At 38.2% G+C, this 16,392-nt stretch overlaps 1 protein-coding gene across 1 annotated transcript; it reads right to left on the bottom strand.

The window, feature by feature from the left end:
* Nucleotides 1-1,138: 1,138 nt before the first annotated feature.
* kgd4 (alpha-ketoglutarate dehydrogenase subunit 4) lies at nt 1,139-15,749 on the bottom strand. The gene is made up of 5 exons (XM_062998502.1): nt 15,658-15,749; nt 15,122-15,226; nt 12,028-12,091; nt 10,226-10,419; nt 1,139-1,490 (listed from the first exon to the last, which is right to left on the bottom strand). The coding sequence occupies exons 2-5, from the start codon at nt 15,173-15,175 to the stop codon at nt 1,473-1,475; spliced, it is 330 nt and encodes a 109-aa protein (XP_062854572.1). The 5' UTR covers nt 15,176-15,226; nt 15,658-15,749; the 3' UTR covers nt 1,139-1,472.
* Nucleotides 15,750-16,392: the final 643 nt, after the last annotated feature.

Raw genomic sequence — 16,392 nt, 5'->3', positions numbered from 1 at the left:
CATGACAATGACCCAAAACATCTTGGTTACAGACAAACAAGACTGAGGTAATAGAGTGACCAGCCCAATCCCCTGACTTCAATCCCAGAGAGAACTTGTGGGCTGATATCTGAAACGCGTTTTTTTTTAGGCAAAACCCAAAATTGCAGAAGAACTGTGGAATGTCGTTTAATCATCCTGGACTGGAATACCTGTTCAGAGGTGCCAGAAGTTGGTCGACTCCATGCAACACAGATCTCGGAAACAATTGTTATGCCACTAAATAGTAGTTCAGTAATTTAAAGTAAAGTGAAACCTCAAACATTTTCAGTTTATAGATACATTTTTTGAGTTTTTAAAGAAAAATGCTGGCACTGCTATTTTTTTGAACAGCATAATATTCATTTTTCTTAACTTTCTGTAAAGGATTAACACAAACTGGCTAAATGTTGTTAATGTTTTGATTTAGAATTAAAAGTGTAGTATTTTCAGTGCATTTGCATTTATGGAAATAAAAGTTATTATAATGATTTTGTGCTTTATTCACTTTTTTAAAATCACTACTATTTTTTTGAACACTACTGTAGCACTAAGCACCTAGTAGCTTAGACACCAGTTAGCAGTGAAGACTCACACAGAGCTTTACTGTGCATGGAAGGTCATGCTAATCTAGGCCTACATCTCCCCACCACTCAGTCGGAGAGTCAGGAGAACGGCTTTACGAAGTGGCACATTGGGAATTCCCTCATCCAACCTCCATTCAGAGACACTGACGATTCTCTTTGTAAATTCTTTAGGGTGGGTTGGACGCCCGGCCAGGTAGGCAGCACGACTGAGATTCGAGGTAAGATTTCAGAGCCGACACGCTTGCAAGTCAAGACCACTGCAAGTCAAGAGTTTGCCCAATTGTACAACAGTAAGCTAAAAGGATGACAGCCTTGTCAAATTGTTTCTTATACATTATAGGGCAGCTGAAAAGGTTGGGGGGGGCAGCTGAAAAGGTTGGGGGGGGGGGGGGGGGAACATTAACCACCCCATTGCACTTGAAGCTGGATAGTTTAATTTCAAAAGGCATGCAGATGATTAAAGCATTGCTGACAAACATTCTATCTTCCATTAATCTTTGATTCCTTGTAAATAACGGTGAAATTAACAAGACTCAGATTATTCAGCATTTAATTATTCAACATTTAATATTTCAGATTTACAATATCCTGTGCAGGATGATGACACATTGATGTCACTTTGTAGGGCAGTGAACAACTGTCAGGGCATCTGTTATAAATGTGAACTACTGTACTGTAGTGTGAACTAAGGAGCTTGAACCCTGTAATTAGTTTGCAGTTTTATGTGCACTGGTTTTAAAGGTTCACACAATGTTATACAGCAAATATATGTACATTTTAGCAATAAGTAATTCTTTTTATTGCTGAAAGGTGAAAAAAAACTATTTCCACAGGTAAAGGAGATGACACAATGCACTTAGTTCCACATCATTCTGGGCCACCACGCTGCAAACAAAACAAAACATTGTATTAAAAATGTACTTCCTTTAGACAATCATATTTAAATGGCAACTTTGGAAGCTCACATACTTTTACAGATTTTATTCATCTATAATGATGACCATGAGGTGTCAATATAAGGAGACAGGACTGGTTTGGCCAAGAGTTTTGATTTGCATTTCCTCCTCTCATATTCCCCAATATTTCCCAATTTTTAGAAAAGCTGAGGCATTTTGTAAAATGCAGTAAAAACAGGACTCTGTGATTCTCTTGAAACTGAACTGAGGCTGACCAACCTGCAAATATTAACTAACTATGAATTTGATGCCAGCAACACACTCAAAAAAAGTTGGGACAGGGCCATATTTATTTATTAGGATTTTAATGTAATGTTTTACACACTTTTTACAAATTTTTAGTTTTTTTTTTGCTTAGTAAATGTGTATTTTATTTATTTTGCTTAGATTTTCTATATTCTTATTGTACAGTGTCCTTGGGTGTCATGAAAGGCGCTTTTCAAATAAAATAAATTATTATTAAATTATTAAATTAAATTACTTTGGTTACATTCAAGACAGAAACGGTAGTTATTCGTTACATAAGATTAATCAGTTCACAAGTTTAATGTCAAACACAGTCATGGCCAATTTTGTATCTCCAATTCACATCACCTGCATGTCTTTGGACTGTGCTACCCCCATATAAAAGGTAAAACTTTTATAGTACATTGAAGTTACATCGTTTTAAAATATTCCACAATAAAGAAATAATTTGGTAACAGGTAAGGGAAGCATGGCACATAAAAAAAACAAAGATGGCTCAAGGCTCACCACTTTGTGCCAAACTAAATGAGAGTTTTCAGATTCAGGGTATCAGGAGAAATCTCAAAGGCCAGTAACCACCGTTGCAACGTTTGACCTTTGAGTCCTCACGAAGCACTGCATAAAAAAAGTCATGCTACTTTGATAAATATAGCCACATGTGAATATTGCCAGAACTCACCTTAGATTAACCTAAAGACAGTGGAAACATGTAATGTGATCAGATGAGTCCATCATCGGCATGAACGTTAAGGTTCTTCATGCCAAAGACAAAAGGACCATCCAGACTAGGGCTGGGCGATATATCGAGATTTTATAAAATATCGATATATTTTCATACGCGATATAAGATAAGACAATATTGCATATATCGATATACAGGGTGGGCCATTTATATGGATACACCTAAATAAAATGGGAATGGTTGGTGATATTAACTTCCTGTTTGTGGCACATTAGTATATGGGAGGGGGAAAACTTTTCAAGATGGGTGGTGACCATGGCGGCCATTTTGAAGTCGGCCATTTTGGATCCAACTTTAGTTTTTTCAATGGGAAGAGGGTCATGTGACATCAAACTTATTGAGAATTTCACAAGAAAAACAATGGTGTGCTTGGTTTTAACGTAACTTTATTCTTTCATGCGTTATTTACAAGCTTCTCTTTGTTTACAGCCATTGACATGTCGCAGAGGTTAACACGTGAGGAGCGGATAGAAATTGTGTTGATGTCTGGTGAATGCAGTACCCGGGTCATTGCAGCAGATTTCAATGCAAGACACCCTACGAGACCACCCATCTCCCATGCTACAGTTAGCAAACTGCTTGCCAAGTTTCGTGAAACTGGTTCAGTGTTGGATTTGCCAAAATGTGGACGCATGAAAACTGTCACTAATGAAGAAACATCAGTGGCTGTCCTAGCTTCATTCAGCAAGAGCCCACAGCGTAGCACTCGCCGCATGTCACTGGAGAGTGGCATCAGTCGAACATCCCTTCGGCGGATATTAGCTACTCACAAATGGCACCCTTACAAACTCCAGCTGCTGCAGCATCTCAACGAGGATGACCCAGATCGGCGCACTGAATTTGCAGAATGGGCAAAACAAAAATTGGAACAGGACCCTCAGTTTACACAGAACATTTTGTTCAGTGATGAGGCAAACTTTTATGTGAATGGTGAAGTTAACAAACAAAACCACCTCTATTGGTCCGACACTAACCCACATTGAATAGATCCCTCCAAGACTGTTGGAACACAAAAATTGATGGTATGGTGTGGTATATGGGGTACAAAGATAGTGGGGCCATTCTTCATCAATGGAAACCTCAAGGCCACTGGATATTTGAAATTGCTACATGATGATGTGTTTCCCTCTTTATGCACTGAAGCTGGCACGTTCCCTGAGTTTTTCCAGCAAGATGGTGCACCACCACATTATGGGTGTCAGGTCCGAGCATTCCTAGATGAACAGTTTCCTGGAAAGTGGATTGGTCGTCGTGGGCCAGTTGAATGGCCCCCAAGGTCTCCCGATCTGACCCCCTTAGACTTTTATCTTTGGGGTCATCTGAAGTCAATTGTCTATGCTGTGAAGATACGAGATGTGCAGCACCTGAAACTACGGATACTGGAAGCCTGTGCTAGCATTTCTTCTGCGGTGTTGCTATCAGTGTGTGAAGAGTGGGAGAAGAGGGTTGCATTGACAATCCAACACAATGGGCAGCACTTTGAACACATTTTATAAGTGGTCAGAAACTTGTAAATAACTCATGAAAGAATAAAGTTACGTTAAAACCAAGCACACCATTGTTTTTCTTGTGAAATTCTCAAAAGGTTTGATGTGTCACATGACCCTCATCCCATTGAAAAAACTAAAGTTGGATCCAAAATGGCCGACTTCAAAATGGCCGCCATGGTCACCACCCATCTTGAAAAGTTTTCCCCCTCCCATATACTAATGTGCCACAAACAGGAAGTTAATATCACCAACCATTCCCATTTTATTTAGGTGTATCCATATAAATGGCCCACCCTGTAGTTGTTACGTTCCAGTTAGATTCGACAGTTCGTCTTTCTCTTCTCCCAGTTTGTCTCTGCACATGTTCACCTGCCCCGCCTCTCTCCCTCACTGAACACAACTCGCCCCTCCCCACCGCCTTTCTGCCCTCAGAACACATTTCTGTAAGTAAAACTCTCATGATAGCATGGAGACGGTGGAGGAGCTGCTTAGTAAAAAAAAAATAATGGCTCAATTATTTGGAGATGTTCGGATTCAAAGTGTCAGATGAGCAGCACAATAATGTATTCTGTAGAGAAAGCAAAAAACAAGTCCAGACAAAAGGTTCCAGCTCCGTGTACCTTTGGTCATTCGTTTTTCACTTCAAATCCCAAAGTTGAAAAACAAGAAAACGAGTCGTTATTCCTTTTAAAAACCAATATTGGAAAACGGAAATAAACAAACACAAGCGCATGCACGCGCTGACATGCACGTGTTTACTTTATATATAAACAGTGTATGCACGTGTTGACAAAGTAATAATGTAACGTAGTTTGTATATGTGATGTGCATGTATTTGCTCTATCTGTGGGGAGTGATTTCTGTACTGGATGTTGTACGTGGTCGTGATCAGATAAATTCTGATACCTTCCCTACACACTCGCTCCCTGCGCCCTATAGTACACTTAACATTCTTAAAGGGCCAGACAATATATTTGTAATTCCCATTACACAACAGCCGAGATGTTAGAAAACAACAAACTTTTTCTTAGAATAGCTCTTTTTTTTTTTTTTTAAGGAAAAATAGTTCCTGTGTGAAGCTTCCCCAGCATGAATATTAATAAAAGTGCCTGTAAAATTTTTTGGTATTTAGTATTTGGAACATGTAGCTTTGTCTCAGAAGTGTCTTGTTGTTATTACCTTATGGGATGAAAAAATAGCGAGATAAATATCGTATATCGCCATTCAGCTAAAATATATCGAGATATTATTTTTGATCCATATCGCCCTGCCCTAATCCAGACATCAGCTAAAAGTGCAAAAGCCAAGATCTGGCATGGTATTCGGGTGCATCAGTGCCCACGGCATGTGTGACTTGCATATACAGTGTATCACAAAAGTGAGTACACCCCTCACATTTCTGCAGATATTTAAGTATATCTTTTCATGGGACAACACTGACAAAATGACACTTTGACACAATGAAAAGTAGTCTGTGTGCAGCTTATATAACAGTGTAAATTTATTCTTCCCTCAAAATAACTCAATATACAGCCATTAATGTCTAAACCACCGGCAACAAAAGTGAGTACACCCCTAAGAGACTACATCCCTAAATGTCCAAATTGAGCACTGCTTGTCATTTTCCCTCCAAAATGTCATGTGACTCGTTAGTGTTACTAGGTCTCAGGTGTGCATAGGGAGCAGGTGTGTTCAATTTAGTAGTACAACTCTCACACTCTCTCATACTGGTCACTGAAAGTTCCAACATGGCAAAGAACTCTCTGAGGATCTTAAAAGACGAATTGTTGCGCTACATGAAGATGGCCAAGGCTACAAGAAGATTGCCAACACCCTGAAACTGAGCTGCAGCACAGTGGCCAAGATCATCCAGCGTTTTAAAAGAGCAGGGTCCACTCAGAACAGACCTCGCGTTGGTCGTCTAAAGAAGCTGAGTGCACGTGCTCAGCGTCACATCCAACTGCTGTCTTTGAAAGATAGACGCAGGAGTGCTGTCAGCATTGCTGCAGAGATTGAAAAGGTGGGGGGTCAGCCTGTCAGTGCTCAGACCATACGCCGCACACTACATCAAATTGGTCTGCATGGCTGTCACCCCAGAAGGAAGCCTCTTCTGAAGTCTCTACACAAGAAAGCCCGCAAACAGTTTGCTGAACACATGTCAACAAAGGACATGGATTACTGGAACCATGTCCTATGGTCTGATGAGACCAAGATTAATTTGTTTGGTTCAGATGGTCTCAAGCATGTGTGGCGGCAATCAGGTGAGGAGTACAAAGATAAGTGTGTCATGCCTACAGTCAAGCATGGTGGTGGGAATGCCATGGTCTGGGGCTGCATGAGTGCAGCAGGTGTTGGGGAGTTACAATTCATTGAGGGACACATGAACTCCAATATGTACTGTGAAATACTGAAGCAGAGCATGATCCCCTCCCTCCGGAAACTGGGTCGCAGGGCAGTGTTCCAGCATGATAATGACCCCAAACACACCTCTAAGATGACCACTGCTTTATTGAAGAGGCTGAGGGTAAAGGTGATGGACTGGCCAAGCATGTCTCCAGACCTAAACCCAATAGAACATCTTTGGGGCATCCTCAAGCGGAAGGTGGAGGAGCTCAAAGTCTCGAATATCCGCCAGCTCCGTGATGTCGTCATGGAGGAGTGGAAAAGCATTCCAGTGGCAACCTGTGAAGCTCTGGTAAACTCCATGCCCAGGAGAGTTAAGGCAGTTCTGGGAAATAATGGTGGCCACACAAAATATTGACACTTCAGGAACTTTCACTAAGGGGTGTACTCACTTTTGTTGCCGGTGGTTTAGACATTAATGGCTGTATATTGAGTTATTTTGAGGGAAGAATAAATTTACACTGTTATATAAGCTGCACACAGACTACTTTTCATTGTGTCAAAGTGTCATTTTGTCAGTGTTGTCCCATGAAAAGATATACTTAAATATCTGCAGAAATGTGAGGGGTGTACTCACTTTTGTGATACACTGTATGTGAAGGTACCATTGATACACAGGCATATGCTGCCATCAAAGCAATGTCTTTTCCAGGGAGGTCCACGGTTATTTTAGCAAGATGATTCCAGGCCTCATACAGCACACACTATAACAGTGTTGATTTATAGATACAGAGTGCATGACTGGCTTGCCTGCAGCCCAGATATCTCTCCTTTTGAAAATATATGGTGCATCAAGCAAGAATAGGCAAAATTCCACTTGCATAACCAAAACAATGGTCATACTCTTGACCTTGTCTGCTCTACTGGTGTCCTAGTTCATCAGCCGTCCAGCCATGACCTTACTGTCTCTGATCATTTGACAATCATCATGGACATTGAGGTCACTAGGCCCATCACTAGAGCTAAACGTAAAATATCCTTCAGGAATCTTCAATATATCTCTCCCTCTGCTTTCTCAGATTCTCTTGTTAAAAAGATGTCTGTCTGTCCTGTACTGTCTAGTAATTCATCTGACCTTGTCGATTACTATAATAACATACTCGCCTCATGTCTTGATGAGCTGGCTCCTTTGAGAACCAAATTTGTTTCATTTAGTCATTCCGCACCATGGTACACAATTGAGCTTCACCAAATGAAATCCCGTAAACGCCAGCTTGAAAGACTTTATAAGAAAACCGGTCTAACAGTACATTATCAGATTTATTCTGATTATCTTCAACATTACAAAGACGCTCTTACGGCAGCCCGATCCACTTACTATTCCGAACTCATACATGCTGGATCAACAAATCCTAAGACTCTCTTTTCCACAATAAATAAACTTCTCAAACCAGTTGACAATACTACCAATTCCTTTACAGTTGACAAGTGTAACTCTTACCTCTCATTTTTTCAAACAAAAGTTGAGAATATCCACAATTTTCTGACAGTTTCCCCTGTCATCTCTGTTTCTCCGCCTATCTCATCTCAATTTATTACCCAGCCTCTGTCTCAGTTCTCACCTGTGTCTCTTTTGGACCTATCTGAGATCTTAACAGGGATGCGAAGCTCCACTTGTGTTTTGGATCCTGCTCCATCAAAACTTGTTAAGGGTTGTTTTCCAGTTATCTCATCACTTATCACAGAGATAATCAATTCCTCTCTTAGTTCTGGCTCAGTCCCTCAATCACTCAAATTGGCTGCTGTTACTCCCATACTTAAAAAACCTGGACTTGACTCTAACATTATGAGTAACTTTCGGCCCATTTCCAATCTTCCATTTCTGTCGAAAATACTGGAACGTGTTGTTGCCTCACAGCTCAAAGATCACCTAAATTCCAATAATCTATTTGAATCATTTCAGTCTGGTTTCCGCCCCCAGCACAGCACTGAGTCAGCCCTCCTCAAAGTCACAAATGACCTTCTTCTTTCCTCAGACTCTGGACAAATTAATATTCTCGTCCTCCTTGATCTTACTGCAGCTTTTGACACCATTAATCACTCCATTCTTCTGTCCTGCCTTGAATCCTCTGTCAACATCACTGGTACTGCCCTTTTGTGGTTAAGGTCATATCTCATAAACAGACAACAGTTTGTTAATATCAACAATTGTAGTTCTGCCATTGCTCCACTGTCCCAAGGCGTTCCCCAAGGCTCAGTGTTAGGTCCCCTTTTGTTTATTCTTTATATGCTCCCCCTTGGTGACATCATACGTCGGCATGGTTTACATTTCCACTGCTATGCTGATGATATTCAGCTTTACATCTCCTCCAAATCCATTAATACTGAACTTCACTCCACTCTGACAAATTGCATCACTGAAATGAAATTGTGGATGAAAGCTAATTTCCTCAAATTAAACTGTGAAAAATCAGATATGATCATCGTAGGTCCTACAACCCTGGCAAAAACCACAAAAAATTTTCAAATTACCATTGATAATGACACTTTGTCTCCGTCTTCTAACATCCGAAATCTTGGTGTAATTTTTGATAGCAACCTCTCTTTTGACCGCCATGTAAATCACATCACCAAAACTGCTTTCTTTCATCTAAAAAACATAGCACGTCTACGTCCATCACTCTCCTTTTCTGCCGCCGAAACCTTGATTCATGCTTTTATTACATCCAGAATTGATTATTGCAATAGCATCCTTTATGGTACATCTAACAAAATCCTAAAAAAACTTCAGTATATCCAGAATTCAGCTGCTCGCCTCCTTACTCATACTCGCTCCCGTGATCATATTACACCTGTTCTACAAAAACTTCATTGGCTTCCCGTTGCTCAACGCATTCAATTCAAAATTCTTCTATTCACTCACAAAGCTCTCCATAATCAGGCCCCATCCTACCTCACCGACCTGCTCCATCAGCACATTCCCTCCCGTAGCCTTCGCTCTTCTGAGGCTAACCTACTGTCCATACCCTCTAGGACCAAGCACCGGACCTGGGGTGACAGGGCCTTTTCCATAGCTGCTCCATCTTTATGGAATGCTCTCCCCAAACACCTACGAGATTGTCCTGACCTGTCCAAATTCAAGTCACTTCTCAAAACTCATCTATTCAGAGTGGCATTTAACTTGTAACAACACAAAATAAATGCTTTTATTTTTGCTATTCTTTTTAATAGTTTTTATACTTAGATCACGACAGAAATGTGAAGTCCTAGATCCTAAAACTTGTAAAGTTTTCAGTTTCCTGATTGCATGTAAATCTGTCCTGTTTCTGTCTAATTTTAAGAAATTGTTCTATATTTGTTGTTCTCTCTCATAATTTAGCTAATTTTTAATGAACTGTCTTATGCTGCTCTCTTTGTTTTTATCTTAATTATTCTTGATGTTGATGTACTATTTTGATTTTGTACTATGATTTGTATGGTGTATGTACGTATTTGTTTTGATTATTTGTCTTATGTAAAGCGTCTTTGAGTATCTTGAAAAGCGCTATATAAATAAAATGTATTATTATTATTATTATTATTAATCAAGATCCTCAGTTCCCAAATGATTGAAAAAAATGTCATTATTAAGTGTTGTAACACAGTGGTAGATATGTCTCTGTACCAGTTTTTGAGTATGTTGCAGAAATATGTTTTTAGAAATATGGTTTAAATAATCATTGGACCATATCCCCAGCAAGCACTTAAGAATATGCAAAAAAGAGAACTGTTAATCTATAATCATTTGTTTGGAACCCTGGTTGTGAACACATGGCAATAAGAATTTATCCTATCACTGCTAACCTGAATATAATCCATTTCGTCTAGCGCAAGTTCCCGTCGCCGGTATCTCTGCGGGAACTCTTTAACAATAGCGATACTGTCTGGAGTGCCAGGGAGACGACTGACTGGTCCTGTTGATCTAGGCCCTGGTGATGCTGCTGCAGGTGTAGATGTTTGTGGGAGGCTGACTCCAAGTATTTTTAGTGCTTCTTGTACTAAAAAAGAGAAACAACCCAACTGTTAAATTATGTAAATCGCTTTAAGCATCTTAGCTAATGTTTAAAGCGATGATCACTGTTTTAAGGAAAAGGTCATTTAATTTCATTAAAATGTTACAATGTTACAAGAGCAATAAATTTGGGATGTCAGCAGTTACCCGGTAACTGACAAAGAAGTCAGTGTATAATTAAAGCTGTTCATACAAAATGTCATTTTATTTTTAACAGCTGACACTTGATTGGAATTAAGAGTGCAGCTACTGTCTGTACAGAGTGGCCACTGAAACGCTGCTTGAAGTCACCTCTGCTTACAGACACATTCTGGGATTTTATCCAAACAAGAAAACTTGGCTGTGTGTTGTTGTTTTATAAATAATGAATGCTGGAAATATTAGGCTTTAAAACCACAAATTGAGTCAGACTGAATGGTAACATCTGAACATTTGAACCTGTGTGTAACATTATAATTTTTTTACAAAAAATATGTGAATATTTCACATTGTCACATTCAAAAGTTAAAACATTGCTTATAATTTTAAAACAACTAGTACTACATGAACAATGTCAGGTGAAGCTTTAATATCCCTATTATACATACTCTTATAATCACTGGTGTAATCTCTAGCACTCATACACCGATCAGCCATAACATTAAAACCACCTCCTTGTTTCTACACACATTGTCCATTTTATCGGCTTCACTTATCATATAGAAGCACTTTATAGTTCTACAATTACTGACTGTAGTCCATCTGTTTCTCTACATACTTTGTTAGCCCCCTTTCATGCTGTTCTTCAATGTTCAGGACCCCCATAGGACCACTACAGAGCAGGTATTATTTAGGTGGTGGATCATTCTCAGCACTGCAGTGACACCGACATGGTGGTGGTGTGTTAGTGTGTGTTGTGCTGGTATGAGTGGATCAGACACAGCAGTGCTGATGAAGTTTTTAAACACCTCACTGTCACTACTGGACTGACAATAGTCCACCAACCAAAAAAATATCCAGCCAACAGCACCCCATGGGCAGCGTCCTGTGACCACTGATGAAGGTCTAGAAGATGACCAACTCAAACAGCAGCAATAGATGACCGATCGTCTCTGACTTTAGATCTACCAGGTGGACCAACTAGGTAAGAGTGTCTAACAGAGTGGACAGTGAGTGGACACGGTATTTTAAAACTCCAGCAGTGCTGCTGTGTCTGATCCACTCATACCAGCACAACACACACTAACACACCACCACTATGTCAGTGTCACTGCAGTGCTGAAAATGATCCACCACCTAAATAATACCTGCTCTGTGGTGGTCCTGTTATGGTCCTGACCATTGAGGAACAGGGTGAAAACTGGCTAAAAAGGTAAGTAAAAATATTGATGGACTGCAGTCAGTAATTGTAGAACTACAAAGTGCTTCTATATGGTAAGTGGAGCTGAAAAAGTAGACAGTGAGTGTAGAAACAAGGAAGTGGTTTTAATGTTATGGCTGATCGGTGTAATTCAAGTTGACTATCACCTTAGTTAAGGTGTTTGATACAGGCTATTATATGGGTTGTAAAAATTATTATAAAAACAAAAAATGAAACAAAATAAGAAATGCTCACCATTGGGCTTTTGAATATCTTGCCTATTTGGAAATTTCATTAGTGGTACATGAGGTCGCACAGCCTGTAAAAGTAAAATAATATGTATTATTAGATGGAAATTGTTTTTTATATCTAATATTTTGCAATGTATAACAATACATTAAAATATGCAGTAGACTAGCATTTAGTATTTATAGTGAAACATTGTAAAATGGATTTCTTTAAGGACAACATTATAATAGTGAACAATCAGAATCAGATATTCCACATACAAAGTATTAATGTATTAATGTATTAACAGATTAAGTATTTCACTTATAGATTGGTTTAATAATTAAACTAATGAACAGGTTGGGCAATAATGGCAGTCTTATAACTGTTATAAGTGTAGGGGTGATAAAACAGGAGAAAAGTTAAAAAACAAAACAAAAAAACTTTCAAATTAAGAAAAACAACCCAACTAAGTCCTGTATTTGAAGGAAACACTAGCAACACAAAATATATACATTTAAAATACTACACTGTAAACTATGTTTAAAGCCTTATAATTTATTTTTGTTTCTAAAAACTTTTATTCTGCAATATATGCACTTACATCTGATTTCATACACCATCCATCTCAAAAAAGAAATAAAACCATTATAATAAAAAAAAACTTATAAACTGTCAATAAAAATATCACCCTGTTCAGGGTCATAGTGTGCAATCCACTGCAGGACATCACTCATTTGGTCATGCATTCAATTGCCCACAAAACAGCCAGTTTACCTATTGCCATGTTTGAAAAAATTGGGGAACCCATCTAGACACATGGAGAACATACAAAACTTGATTTATCTGTAAACCTGATATAAAGTAGTTTTTTAAGTGTAAGTGATTAGATATAGATTCATTGTAGATCTGAAAACTGTGTTATTGAGGTCAGTTATATAGTCTGTAAAATTAAACTGAAAATCAAACCTCACTCTACTCTGTTCTTTTACTATAATGTTTTTGTCTAAAGTTGTGGTATTTAAGCAAATAAACTAAATTACTAAATCACTTCCAAAAGTAACTTTTAGGATAGAAAACTTGACACATTTATTTTTAATGCCTGTTTGATGGTTAGCGTAGCACAGTTTGGTGGAGACACTGATTCTCCTTTTTTATTTTATTACATTTCAAATTAACAACAAACAAAAACATCCCTGTATATACAATATTGATCCGGGTACAGTAACAGTGCATCAAAATACAAAACACCACATACTATTATTAAGCAAATGTAGCAAAATATGGGGTAGCACACACCAAAAAAATAAAAATAATAAAAAGCCAATCAACTCTCATCACAACCCTCCGTAAAATAACAAAGTAATCTATAAACCTAGTGCTTTTTTATTTTGGATAAGTTTTAAAGATTGCAGAAGTTAATTAATTTCCACTAAAAACAAGGTAATGTTGGTCTGGAGCCTAAAAACTTTACTTTATAAATAAAAAATTAGGCATATAGAATAAAAATAAAAATTCTATTTGTCTACTGGAATCGTTATTATAGTAGCATGTTATATATTTAAGCTTCCAAAAATGTGAAACTTTAATTGATTTATACAAATAATCTTTTAAATCTGACCAAAATGTATTTGTTATCTTGCATTGAAAAAATAACTGAATAATGTCTCGCCGGCAATCCCACAAAAGGTACAAGAGCTCTCAACATTAACAAATTTAGAAATAATTGAATTAACTGGATATGTCTTGTGTAAAAGTTTGAAATGAATATCCTTAGCTGTATTAGGCATACAAAACTTTTGTTGCAACAACTCTCAGGCTCTCCTCCAGTTTATATCCTCAACATAAGCTGTCCAAAAGGAACAATGTTGTTTAGGTTTTGAAGTATGTAAAGAATAAATCTATTATTACACTTTTTACCACAGACATAGGGCGGCCAGGCAGAGTGTGACGTCACATTCCCAAGCAGCCCCGGTTCTGGACTGCTTTGCTTGGGGGGGCAGTAAAACCTAATGAGGGGGCATGTTGATAGTCATGTTTTTGAAGCCAGAAATATATTCAAGGCTTGATTTGTGCATGAATGATGACAGCCAAGCTATTGATACTGGCTTAAAGTGATGTATGAGGTAAAGAAATAAAAATGCATGTTTTCGAACTTAAACTTAAAACCCAATGATTAAAAAATACATGTTGATTATGTAAATGGAGAAAAAAGATTATCTAATTGTATTTCATTTTAATACGCCCCCTTAATTAAATTGCCATTACTAATAGAACAACTCTATTTCTTGAAAGGCTTTAATACAAATTTAAGTCAAAGCTGACAAATGTACCTACACACAGACTGAGAATATTCAAACGTGGAAATAGGAATGAGTGAGAATATTTATATTATTGGGAAATTAAAATATAAAGAAAACAAAAGCATACTAATTCTGTAAAAAAAGTGTTTACCAGTATACCTGCCTCTCGCTCACACTAACAGAACATATACTGCCGAACTGAACTGTTTGGGGCAGTCTGCCGATTTTTATATGACTCAAAGAGCCAATCAGGAATAAGCAAGGAAATATCTTCACACTGTAAAACAAAATGCATTTTTGTGATTGGTTCAGAGATAATTTTAAAAATAGCCGTTGCTTGCATTGTGCTTGGGGGGGCAAAGACACAATTTGGGGGGGCAAAGACACAATTTGGGGGGGCAATGCCCCCCTCAGCCCCCCCCCTAGCGCCGGCCCTGTTCCCAAGCCTTAAAGAAGGAGTATGCAAGCACCTAAGATTCAGTCTCTGACTGACAACTCCATAGTTTCTGTCCACCAAGTTGCACAGAAATACACTCATGACATATCATAATCATATTGTTTACGTGTCTTACTGGTTTTAAATAAATAAATAAGCAGGTATTAACAGGGAGGCTCGGGGCTAAAATAACTGTCATGCACACAACTCAAGTATTGACAAGGGCATCGCTAAATCACACACAGCGCCTGAATACATAAGTTTAAGAGCTTTAACAGTGCCCACACAGGTTGAAGTGCTGAATACTTCAGCAAAACGAAGAAAATTGGGGACAAACTTGCATTAATAGAAAATAAATGAGCGTGTTTGTGAAATCATTTACCTGCACGACCCGACTGACTGCTGCCATCTTGCCACTACTAACTTTACTTCCCATGCCGAGCTCCTCCTACTTATTCCGGGTTACAAAATAATCTGTTGACATTAGCTGGAGGACAAGAGTACATTATTAATGGCTTGCATTTTACTATTTAGTTGCAAACATAGCATAACGTATATCATAAAACCAAAACAAAAATTACACATCACGTACATGGTGTAAACAAGCACTGCGGTTCACCCAAAGGCTAAACATAATTTAGCATCGACTGCAAGAAACATACATAGAATGAATTTTATAGATACATGCAGGTTGATTATCGCAAATGTAATTACTTATTTACATTTACTGTAACTGAGCTTTCTGTTTTTCGCAAAAGCGCACAGTACTGTTTTTAGCATATTAGCAACTAGCTTGCTTACAAGGTGATGCGTTTGACATTACAAATGACACGAGTTAATCAGCTTCAACTTCAATGTTTGATGGTAAATACAAAATACAGAGAACACGTGAATATTATAAAAGACAGTAACACTTACAAAATGTAAAGTTCAACACTGACGAAGATTTTTTTTATACATAGTGCAGGAGACTAAAAGTGACTAATAGGACCGTATCGAATGGTTGAATTCCAAAAAGCTCGACTCTCTACAAATAGTGCACTAGCAAGTGTATTTAACTCTTCATACCAAACGTAGGATACATACGCACGGTTTAGTTATGTAGGGCATACAGAAGCATTTGGGATACACCCAATTATTGATTACACCAGTATTATGAAGGAGGCTGAGTCCGGAATAGCTTGATACTGTACAAATAGTGAGCCAGTGACATATACAGACCATTTTAAAAGCAGCATGTTGTACACATATACAGAGAATCTGAAGCTTTTTGGGCTATGGGTTTAATTCTAAACAGCTTTCTACCAATGCTATTTAAAACATGAGGTTATTTCTAAATAGATTCCCACCAAACATATAGAATAATTAGGGTGTTTGGTTGTTTGTTTGTTTATTGGGATTTTAACGTCATGTTTTACACTTTGGTTACATTCATGACAGGAACGGTAGTTACTCATTACACAAGAGTCATCAGTTCACAAGTTTAATGTCAAACAGTCATGGACAATTTTGTGTCTCCCATTCACCTGACTGCATGTCTTTGGACTGTGGGAGGAAACCGCAGTACCTGGAGTTTAGGTTTTAACGTACTGATACTCTATTTAGCTCAACAGCTCAACACAAAGTGTGTGTGTAGGTGGGTAGGTAGGTAGG

The sequence above is a fragment of the Trichomycterus rosablanca genome, chromosome 7 (assembly GCF_030014385.1).
Source record: "Trichomycterus rosablanca isolate fTriRos1 chromosome 7, fTriRos1.hap1, whole genome shotgun sequence".
Lineage (NCBI taxonomy): Eukaryota > Metazoa > Chordata > Actinopteri > Siluriformes > Trichomycteridae > Trichomycterus > Trichomycterus rosablanca.
The sequence above is the reverse complement of the archived record's forward strand: the minus strand, read 5'-3'. Positions and strand labels throughout refer to the sequence as shown.

Excerpts from the sequence above, each read along its gene's own strand:
- kgd4 (XM_062998502.1), bottom strand. The coding sequence starts at position 15,175 with ATGGGAAGTAAAGTTAGTAGTGGCAAGATGGCAGCAGTCAGTCGGGTC. Across the intron at positions 12,092-15,121 it reads CAGTCAGTCGGGTCGTGCAG|GCTGTGCGACCTCATGTACC; the intron begins GTAAATGATTTC and ends TTACTTTTACAG. Across the intron at positions 10,420-12,027 it reads AGATATTCAAAAGCCCAATG|TACAAGAAGCACTAAAAATA; the intron begins GTGAGCATTTCT and ends TCTCTTTTTTAG.